Consider the following 10,592-nt stretch of genomic DNA (forward strand, 5'->3'; position numbering starts at 1 on the left):
GCCCCGGCCCGCCCCACTGTCCCCCGGCCCTGCCGCGTCCTGCACCCCGGGACGGCACGGCCGGCAGCTCCCACGCCCTGGGCTCAGGGAGGTCACTCCGGGGCACGCGTGGGGGTCCGCGGCGCGGGGCAGCTCAGGCTGTCTTGCTCTGTAACTTTATTCACACAGGGGATGCCCCGCAGCCCCCACGCTGCCCACGGCTCCGGGGCAGGCAGAGGCTGGGGGCTTAGGGGGGTCCAGGGCCCCTCCAGGTGATCACTGGCAGGTGTTGTAGATCTGGACCTGCTGGTTGATGGTGTCCAGCACCTCCCTCATCCTGGCCTCCAGCCCGCCCAGCTGGGCTGCCTTGGCATCCAGCACCCGCTCGTTCCGCTCGTACGCCTCCTCCAGCGCTGTGGGGACAAGGGGGGACAGGGAGGAACACAGGTCAGCCTGGCCCCCGCCACCCCCACCTCCTGAATCGCCACCCCGGCCTCACCTCGCAGCCGCTGCAGCTTGCCCTGGGCATCCTGCAGCAGCCCGGCAGCCTCGTCCCGCAGCCGCTGCGCCCGGCTGCCCGCCTGCTGCGCGCCCTGTGCCCGGTGCTCCACCAGCTCCTGCGCCGTGCGGTACCGGTCCCGCAGTGGCCCCTCCAGCACCTGACAGGCAACAGGGATGGTCAGTGGGACCCCCGAGGGACCCCCCCACCAGACCCCCATATGCACCCCCCGTTACCCACCTGCTTGGCCTCGCCAGCGCGGTCCCGCGCGGTGCTGGCTGCCTCCTGGGCGCGCGTGGCTGCCAGGCTGTTGTTGGCACGTTTCACCTTCAGGGCATCTGTCTGCCCGTCCAGGAGCCCGATCTGCCCCATGGCATCTGCCAGCTGCTGCTCTGCGCTCGCCGTCTGCGCCTGCATCTGGGGAGCAGTGGCACGGGGGGGCAGGCACGATCAGAGAGTGCACACAGCGAGGACGGGTCCCTGCCCGTCTCTGTGGGGCTGAGGCAGCAGCGATGGGGCCCTTACCGTGCCGAGGGCTCTCTCGCTGTGCTGTATGTCACCGGCAGCATGCTGCAGTGCCTGCTCGGCCATGCTCTGAGCTCGCCGTGCCTCCTCCAGTGCCTGCCGCACCGCCTCGGCCGTGCCGCGCACCCCCTCTGCCCGCGACCTGCAGCCGGGGTGGCACGGCCTCAGCGCCAGCCCAGCCTGATAGCTTCCCAGCAGGCTGTGTCCCCATGTCCCCAGGCTCACCTGGCCCGCTGGGCGTCCTGCAGCAGCTGCCCGGCCTGGCGCACATCACCAGCCGTCTGCTCCAGGATGGCGTCCACGCTGGCCAGGCTGTGCACCCGTGCCTTGATCTCCTCAGCCAGGCGCTGGATCTGGGCCGGCGCGGCGGGGAGCGACAGCTCCAGCACCCGGCTGGCCACCACCTCGATGCTCTCGGGGTCGGCTCCCTCCTCTGCGGGTGGGAGCCATCAGTGTTGCCCCTCACAGCACCCCGGGACAGAGGGGATGGGTGGACCGAGGGTTGGTGGAGGTCGGGGGTCAGCCATAGGGAGGGAATGTGGGGCAGGGCATGGGATCAGGGGATGGCTATAGGGGGTATGGGGTGGTCGGGCTGAGGCAGGGACCATGCAACGCAGTGCGGTGACAGGGTGGTACAGCCCACATGCAGCATAGGGAGCGTGCAGTGCAGCATCAGTGCAGTGTGATGCAGCTGCAGCGCAGGCGCAGAGCCACACAGTGCTGGGTGGGGGCAGCCAGTCCCCCCGGCATGCCAGCACTCACGGCTCAGGAAGGCTTTGACTTGGCTGATGAGCTCCCGCAACTCCTTGTTGGAGCTCTCCACCCGAGCCCTGGTCTGGTTCGCCTTGTCCAGGGCTGCCTGCGCCCGCTGCCGGGCCTCATCCGCCTTCCCCTTGGCTTCAGCCACCTGGGCAGGGGCAGAGATCCTCAGCATCAGCCCTGAGGGCTGGGGTACACAGCCGTGCCAGCTGCTCCCACCAGCATCCATGTGCCATGCACCTTGTGGGAGAGCTGGGCCACGTCGCTGGCAGCCTGCCGCAGCTCCTCCTGGGCATGGCGTGCCCGGTCCAGCGCGCTGTCAGCTGTGGACACGGCCCCGCCACAGCTCAGGCCCCCACAGCGCCGTCCCCCGTCCTCGTCCCGGCACCCGGCTCCCCCGCAGGGGCTCTCAGCGCAGGGCACGTCGCCCGCCGCACCGCAGACCTGCAAGGCAGCGTGGGTTCAGAGCGGCTCCTGGCAGCATCCTCCCAGTCCCCTTCCCGAGTCCCACCTTCTCATTGAGTGGGTGCAGGCTCAGTGCCTGTGCCCTTGCCGCCAGGTCCATCAGGGCCCGCCGGCTGGCCGCGTTTTGGCGGTTGAAGTCGTCCCGCCGACTGGCCAGCAGCTGCTCGGTGTGGTGCCGGGTGGCCACCGAGGTGCTGACGGGGCTGGGCACGGCGCGGGTGGAGGCGTCCGCCTGGCGCTCAGCCTCCCGTGACTCCTCATGCGACTGGCGGATGCTGTCGTAGGCGCCTGGAGGTGGCAGGGGCACTGTCAGAGCCCTGGCCACGGCCACACTGCCCCAACCTGGCTCTGTGACATGGCTCACCAAGGAAATTGGAGGTCTTGAGGGTGTGCAGCCGGTGCTCCAGGTCCTGCAGGCTGTGGTTGAGGGCACGGGCACCCCGGTCCACCGCGCTCAGCACATGGCTGGCATTGAAGTTGGCATCCTGGGTGGCTGTCAGCTCCCCCTCCAGCCGCGTCAGCCTCTCTGTCGCATCCTCAATTTGCTGCCTGCAAGGGAACAGGGTGACAACCCACTCCTGGGGACACCCTGAGGAGCTGTGCCCTGCACTGGGTGCTTACCGCAGCCCCTCTGTGGCGTGTGTCAGGTGGGCGGCAGCGGTGGCAGTGGTGTTGCGGGCGGCCACCACGTCACGCACGGTGGCCAGGCTTTCCTCTAGCCGGTGGAAGGTGCCTTCAAAGACGCCGGCAGCCCCGGTGTGCTGCAGGAGGCTGGCCCGTTGTGCCAGTGCGCGGGTGCGGGCAGCCAGGTCCTGCACCACCCGGTCCCAGTCCCCGAAGCAGGGGTGGCAGGGCTGGCAGGCGGGGAAGGCACCGGCGAAGCCGCGGGCACACTGGTCACAGCGGATACCAGATATGCCAGGCCGGCACTCGCAGTGGCCGCTGCTGCGGTGGCACTGGGTGTTGGCGACGCCACGTGGGTCACAGTCGCAGGCTGTGGGGACAGTGGGGTCAGGGCGCCGCAAGGCCCACCACGGACTCCCCGCCGGCACCAGCTCTCACCTCGGCACTGCCGCTGTGGGTCGCCCCAGTGGTGCTCCTGGCAGTCACCGCACGTCCGGCCCCCAAAGCCTGGCCGGCACGAGCATTGCCCTGTGAACTAAAAGACATGTCGCGGCTGACGCTGGCACTGCCGCAGTGTGTCCCCAGATCCAGCCCAGCACCCCAAGCCCCGTCCCCATCCCCATCACACCTGGTTGCAGGTGGGTGTCAGGGCATGCTGTGGGTGGCAGGCGCAGGGCTGGCAGCCCTGCCCGCTGCCCAGGTTCCAGAAGTTGGGGCTGCAGCGGTCACAGTTCTGGCCCTCCACATGGGGCAGGCAGTGGCACTGCCCACTGCGCCCGTCGCACTGGCACTGCTGAGGCCCGCAGGTGCTGGGGTCGGTGCCCAGCGCGTTGCAGGAGCAACCTGAAACCAGAGGGGCGCTGAGTAAGGACAGGGGAGTTGAAAGGGGATGGGGACAGGATGAGGAAAGGGACTGGATTGGCAAGAAATTGGGATGGAGATGGGACTGGGGGTGCAGACAGGATGGCAACACTAGCAGGGATGGGATGGGGATGGCAATGGGTGAAGGCAGAGGTAGGACGGAGACAGAGACTGGGCAGGAACGGGGTGTGGACAGGATGGAGATGCGATGGGAAGAGCATGAGAACCACTGATGGGGATGGGATGGAACAGGGACCAGAGAGAGATGGGATGAAGATGGGATGGTGACAGAGCCAGGGTGGCAGTAAGAATGAGATGGAATGGGGACAGGAATGGGCATGCGATGAGGATGTAAGAAGGGATGCGACAAGCTGGGCACAGGGACAATGACGTGGTTGGGGCTACAGTGCCAGGGCCAAGCTGGAGACAGCCCAGAGCAGGGCAAGGCTGCGGGCACCCCAGTGGTATGGGCAACCGTGGCCCCCCAGGGCCCGTGGGCCCTGGAAGCATTTGTCTTGGCATGGCCATGGCTACTCACGCCTGCAGCTGTGCCGCGTGGCATCCCCGTAGTAGCCTGGCTGGCACTCGGCACAGTGCGGCCCTGCCGTGTTGTAGAGACAGCGCAGGCAGCGCCCTGTGCGCCGGTCGCACGCCTCTGGGTCCGTTGCATCGATGTTGTCGTGGCACTGGCAGGGCAGGCAACGCCCGCCGGGCTGCAGTGGGTCCCCGTAGTACCCAGGGGCACACTCATCACAGCGGGGACCTGCTGGCACAGAGCGCTGGGCAGTGCCTGGGGACTTGGGGACCACCGAGGGCACCGAGCACGCAGTGGTGGGCACTCACCTGTGTAGCCAGGGCTGCAGTGGCAGACGACCTGCCGCGAGCGGGGGTCCTGGTAGCAGGAGGCGGCGAAGTGGCGGGGGCTGCCAGGCCCCTCAGGGCAGGGGCAGGGCCGGCAGTGCTGCCCAGAGCCCAGCGCTGGGTTCCCAAAGTGCCCGGCTGCGCACCTGCATGCAGGCACTCAGCGAGGGCCGGGGCTGCCGGCAGCACCCTGCCCTGCACCAAGCACACACCCCATGTACCTCTGGCACCTCTCGCCGTCCGTGTGGTCACGGCAGCGCACGCAGCTGCCCGTCCGGGGGTCGCAGTCCTCAGCATGCCCGTTGCACTGGCAGGGCCGGCACGCAGGGAAGCCCCAGTGTCCCGGCTGGCAGCGGTCGCAGCGCGAGCCATGGGCACCCTCACGACAGGAGCACTGCCCTGTGACGCTGTCACACACGGTGCTCACCGACCCCTCCCTGCTGCACTGGCACGCTGGAAGGCACAACACCCATGGCATTTGCCCCTGGCACATGGGGAGAATCCCTCCCTGGTTCCCCCAAACCTGGGGTGCCTGGGCTCTTCTCCAGGCCAGGCTGCCACAGCCCCACAGGACTCACCTCGGCACCCGCCGGGCCCAAAGCCAAAAGTTCCTGGGAAGCAGCGGTGGCAGCGCCGTCCCATGACATTGGGTTTGCAGCGGCACTGCCCGCCCTGGGGCCGGCACTCGGCGCTGAGCGAGCCCTGGGGGTCGCACAGGCAGGCTGCGGGCAGAGAGCAGGGTGAGCAGCGGCTGTGGGGCGTGGGACGCGGTGTGGGACGGGGTGGTCACACTCACGCAGTGCCCCATCGTGCAGGATGGCTGAGAGGCTGTGCAGGAGCCTGGCGCAGGGCTCAGCCACAGGCGAGGGCCCCGCAGTGTGGAAGGGCTGGGCACAGCGGTACCGCTCAAAGGTCTCCCGGCGCTCCATGGAGCTGGGGTCGCCCGCGATGAACATCTCCAGTGAGGAGTAACGGGGCAGGAGCACCAACTGCGGGGGACAAGTCAGTGCGATGTCACGCCTGTCTCTCCCCATGCCTGCATCCTGCCCCCCATGAAGGGTTGTCGTCCCCGTCCCGCTGCCTGGCTGCCCCTCACCGAATCGATGAGCACGCTGGCGGAGGGGTCCTGCTGCGTGGCGGCACAGCCCAGCTCCAGGCGGAGGGTGTAGGAGACGCCCCGCTCCAGGCAGATGGGCTGGGGCAGCACCACGTACCTGAGTGGGGGGACAAAGCAGAGCACGGGCAGCCAGGTGCCTCCTGCGGGCCTTGGCGCAGCTGCCTCCTGGTGAGACACTCACCTGGCACCCGAGGGGAGGCTGGCGGAGAGCTGGTCGTCAGCTGGAATGGTGTTTCCACAAGGACTGCTGGCTGAGACAGGGCTGGGGCGTAGCACCCTCACCCTCACCTCCTGCCAGGGCTCTGGATGCTGCCGGCAGAGAACAGGCAGTGCCAAAAAGCCCCACCATCCAGCACTCCCCACCACCACCTCCCAATCTGGCGATACATCCCACCGTCGGCTTCACCGTCCGGTGCTCACCTGGGGCTCATAGCGGATGATCACGTTGTATTCGGTGGAGAAAGGCACATCACTCACATGAAACTCCACATAGCCACCCTCCAGCATGCGGGCAAAGCCCGTCCCAGTCCATGAAGCCGGGTGGTCCGTGGGGGGCTCACGCTCCACCACTGAGCCCTGGTGTGAAGGGGAGAGTGTAAGAAGGGACCCCAAAAATTACCTTGGCCTGGAGAGCCTGCAAAGAGCCACCCAGGGCCCTGCTCTGCCTTATGTGCCCCGCAAGGGACACCTTCACCTCCTACCTTATGCAGCCGAGCATCCTCAGCCTCATAGGTGTAGTGGTCCAGGTTGATGTGGTAGAAGCCAGGCTCCACCTGGCCGCACTGCCGTCCCACCACGTGGCTGCGGCACCGGCACTGTCCCGTCTCCGTGGCACACCTGGTACCCAGCAGCACTGTCAGACCCGATGCCAGCAGGAACACCCCTCACCCCCTGCATCCACACCAAGACTCACAGGTTGTCACGGGCACCTCCCACGTCGCAGTCACACGGCCGGCAGCCGCGGAGGTCATGGCTCAGCCCCCAGTGCTCAGGCTGCAGAGGGTAAGGGTGTCAGGGAGCGCCCAGCTGCGGTGCCATGGCCCCGAGCATTGTGCACGGCTCTTAGCTCTGTGCACAGGCCCCCTGAGCTCCACGCAGAGCTCCCGGCATACCCTCACTCACCAGGCACTGGTCACAGCTGTGCCCGGTCACCAGCCGCTTGCAGAAGCAGTCACCGCTGACAGGGTCGCACCGGCTGCCCTCAGCCACCGTGCCACGGGGGTCACATCGGCACCCTGCACAGAAAGGCAGTGGTGTCTGGGGGATCAAACCACACAGCTAACCCCAGGGGTGCCTCCCTGGTACTTACGCTGGCAGCCCTGCGGGTTGGCAGCACTGAGGCCAAAGAAGCCGGGTTTGCAGCGGTCACAGCGGGGACCAGCCACATGCTCCTTGCAGCGACACTGCCCCGCAATCAGCCCCCGGGCTGGGTCGTCAGCGCTGTCACACAGCCCTCCGTCCAGAGAGCCCTCGGGGTCGCAGTCACAGGCTGGGGGGGCACAGGCAGGGTCAGTGCCCTGACCCCCCCACCCACCCTGCACCACGCACCCACCAGCACCAACCTCGGCACACGGCAGGGTCCCGCAGGTCCTTGCTGGGGTCCTTGTAGTAGAAGGGCTTGCAGAGGTGGCAGCGGCGGCCCATGGTGTTGTGCTGGCAGCCATCGCACACAGACCCGCTGGTGTTGCCCGTGGCCAGGTAGACGGCCATGTCGAAGTGGCAGCGCTGTGAGTGTTCATTGCAGTCACAGCCTTCGGGGATGGTGATATGACACAGCATGTGGCACTCCAACCCAGTGCCAAATCTCTCCAGCTCTGCCCTCCATCCCCTTGGTATATAGCATCCCAACCCCAAACCTTCCCGAACCACAGCCAGCAGCACCCCAAACCCCTCCAGCTGGTCTGCAGGTTGCCAGCCCCGACCCGAGCACATCCCAGCACCCCCGGCACAGTGCAGCCTGCCAGCCACGGCACTGGGTTCTCTGTGCCAGGAGCCAGTGTCGGTGTGGGGCACTCACGGCGGCAGGCGTTGGTGCTGGAGCCCTCGGCCGGGCGCCAGGGCAGGTCGTGGTAAAAGTCCTGGCAGCGCTCGCAGTTCAGCCCCTGCGTGTGGTGCTTGCAGACGCAGCGCCCATGCACCTGCCAGGATGTCACGATGAGGGGCTGTGGGGCCAGGCCATCCAGCTACTCGGCTCCGGCAGGGCACGTGGGGCTGGCTGGCCTTACCATGCCGTCGGTGGTGACGGGGCTCCCGCTGAGCGGGGCGCACTCAGAGGCGTGCCCGTAGCAGAAGCAGTTCCCACGCAGCACCAGCTCATAGAGCGCGTAGTAGTACTTCTCCCGGATCTCCCGCCGTGTGTCCAGCAGGTTGTCCCCCAGTGTGTGCAGCTTGGTGAGATTCACTCGCAGGTTGGTGACACGTAGCAGGTCTGCAGGATTGGAGAGACCAGCCTTGGCACGGGGTGGCCAGGCTTGTCCATGCACAGGTCAGCTCTGTGCATGGCTATGGTGGCTGTGGGTGGTTCACTGGAGCTGGGCACAGCTCGGATTGCCTGTGCAGAGTTGCTCTGGGCTGTGCGTGGCATGGGGTATCCAGGCAGGGCTACGCACCATCGGGCTGGGCACGGCTTTCTATGGCCTGGCTTACTGGCACAGGGCTGTGCGTGGTTTGGATCACATGCACGTGGCTGCATGTGGCCAGGCTGGGCTGTGCGTAGTTGCAGTGGTTCAGTTCTCATGCATGTGGTTGTGCAGGGTTGGGGCTCTGCAGGTCCCCCCCAGCAGATGAGGGCTGGGACCTCACCAGTGCAGAACAAGCACTCGGGCGAGGGCACCTTCCTGGGCATCGGGGCACACACTGCCAGGGCTGTGCCCAGAGGACGGCTGATCCAGGCGGGTGCAGCCTGGGGGCCCCAGCAGGATGGGATGGCTCCCCTGGGGACAGCAGCTTTCCAGCAGCCCTGCCCTGCAGATTCCTCCCCTCCTGCTCTCAGGCTAAATTTAGCCCCGGGCAATTAACCCACTGCGTACTGCACCGGCCTGACTCCCCTGCCCATCACTGACCCCATCCTGCACCATGGCTGCCGCTCGGCACTGGGCTCAGCTCTGACACAGCCATCCCTCTCCGCTCGGTCTGATGCAGCCTGACCTTTAGCTGCTCCCACTGGGTAGGGTGCAGGAGAGACCTGAGGCCCCACTGGCTGGATCTGGCCCTGGCCCCACTGTGGGGCTCAGAGCAGGGAGAGAGCGGCCAAAATAGCTGCACCCAAAATAGAGCAGCCAGGCAGGAGCCCAAGGAGGGCGACTCACTCTGGATAGCAGGGCTGTAGGGGTCCCGGATGGGGATGGCAGGGTCCAGTACCCGGTAGATCACCTGGGGGGGACAGCAGGGTGGTAAGGGGAGAGCAGAGGGGTCCCATGACCCTCGTAGGGCACTGCCAGGGCCTCACCTCCCCCTCGGTGGAGGGCTCGATGTCAGAGTAGCGGGACTCGCAGATAACATCATCAATGCGGCGCAGTGGCCCACGGGGGACGTGAGGGAAGGAGGTGGCACAGTCATAGGCGAAATAGCGGTAGACCTTCCAGCTGCGCCCAAAATCAGCCGAACGCTCCACCAGCATAGCCGCGGGGCGGAAGGTCTGTGTGACATGCAGGTGGTATGGGGCCAGCCCCACAGGCCCCATCCCATCCCCTCCTTTCCTATCCTGTCCTGTCCCATGACATCCCATCCTGCACCACCCTGTCCCATCTACATCCCATCCCAGGTACCCGCGGGCTGGGACCCACCTTGAAGGTCATGATGAGGTGGGTGAAATGGAACTCGGCCTCCAGGTCCAGCTGGATGCTGACGTGCTCCACGCCTGGGGACAGGACGTGTGACTGTAGGGAGCACCCACTCTGTGGGTCCCCGGGGCTCATCCCCCCAACCCGGCCGTGGTCCAGGGGTGCGGCCGTGGCCGCCGGCTGAGTCACACTTCCTCAGCGTGGGAGGAAGGGAAGGCGAGCCCCCCCGGGACACCCTGCCGCCCCCGCCTGCAGCTCACCATTCTCCGACTGCCACCAGGCTTTCTTGGGGCGGGGGGCAAAGGTGGTGACAACATTCTCGATGCGGTGGCTGTTGGTGTTGGCACGGGCATCGTAGGGTCGCCGCGAGTCACAGACGAAGCACTTCTTCTCCTCCTGCGAGTGGGAGGCTCGGCGGAGTGTGTCCCCAACCCTGTCCTGTCCCCCTGGTCCCCACCCGGTGTCCCCTGGTCGCTACCCCGTCCCTGTCCCGCTCACCTGGAGGTGGCTGACGATGCAGTAGGGCTGTGGCCGGCGCAGCCCGCAGGTGGAGGTGGCACTCAGGCGGGGGGCTCGTCCCACCAGCAGGTCCCCGGTGGCCGGGTAGCAGCTGCCGCGGGCGCAGACCTGGGGGAAGTCGGGGGCCGGGGCCCCCCCCAGCCCTGCGGGGCAGAGAGCCGCTGAGGGCGCTGGCGGTGGGGGTCCCGGACGGGGCTGCCCCCGCGACCGCCCGGGGCCCCTTCCGTGGCCGCCCGGAAACAGGGCGGCGGGCCGAACCCCGACCCCCCCGGGCCCCGCCGTTGCCGGGGGGGCGCGCGGACTCACCGGCCAGCAGCGGCAGCAGCAGGAGGGCGCCGGGGCTCCGCATCGCGGGGGCGCAACCGGGGCGCAAGAGGCGCGCAAAGGGGGCGCAAAAAGGGGGCGCTCGGCAGGTGCCGTCCCGTCCCGCCGGTTCCCGTTCCCGTCCCGCTCCCTCCCGCTCCCCCCTCCGAGCTGGGCGGCGGGCGCAGCGCTCGGGGCTGCGCGGAAAGCGCGGGGCGGATCCCGGCCGGAGCGGGGAGCGCCGGCCACGGGCGGGCAGGAGGCGGGCAGGACGCGGGCAGGCACCGGACACGGGCAG

General features: G+C 67.8%; 1 protein-coding gene across 1 annotated transcript; it reads right to left on the reverse strand.

The window, feature by feature from the left end:
• Positions 1-139: 139 nt before the first annotated feature.
• LAMB2 (laminin subunit beta 2) lies at positions 140-10,443 on the reverse strand. Its single transcript, XM_082060215.1, has 33 exons — positions 10,298-10,443; positions 9,971-10,134; positions 9,733-9,868; positions 9,476-9,549; positions 9,139-9,327; positions 8,999-9,062; positions 7,916-8,118; positions 7,708-7,828; positions 7,253-7,441; positions 7,000-7,179; positions 6,813-6,925; positions 6,604-6,683; positions 6,392-6,527; positions 6,111-6,266; positions 5,872-5,999; positions 5,670-5,787; positions 5,370-5,562; positions 5,152-5,295; positions 4,795-5,026; positions 4,556-4,719; positions 4,251-4,475; positions 3,480-3,694; positions 3,290-3,386; positions 2,849-3,221; positions 2,592-2,776; positions 2,274-2,515; positions 2,003-2,206; positions 1,766-1,910; positions 1,229-1,436; positions 1,004-1,145; positions 719-895; positions 479-638; positions 140-392 (listed from the first exon to the last, which is right to left on the reverse strand). Exons 1-33 carry the CDS (start codon positions 10,338-10,340, stop codon positions 256-258), a joined length of 5,337 nt encoding a protein of 1,778 aa, XP_081916341.1. The 5' UTR covers positions 10,341-10,443; the 3' UTR covers positions 140-255.
• Between the last annotated feature and the right edge of the window lie 149 nt (positions 10,444-10,592).

This window comes from Streptopelia decaocto, assembly GCF_964273445.1.
Source record: "Streptopelia decaocto genome assembly, chromosome: 8".
NCBI lineage: Eukaryota > Metazoa > Chordata > Aves > Columbiformes > Columbidae > Streptopelia > Streptopelia decaocto.

Bases quoted from the DNA above. Each gene is read 5' to 3' on its own strand.
- LAMB2 (XM_082060215.1), bottom strand. From the start codon at position 10,340: ATGCGGAGCCCCGGCGCCCTCCTGCTGCTGCCGCTGCTGGCCG. The intron at 9,063-9,138 runs GTGAGGCCCTGG...TGTCCCCCCCAG, and splicing joins AGCCCTCCACCGAGGGGGAG to GTGATCTACCGGGTACTGGA. The intron at 6,267-6,391 runs GTAGGAGGTGAA...CCTTCACACCAG, and splicing joins AGGATGCTCGGCTGCATAAG to GGCTCAGTGGTGGAGCGTGA.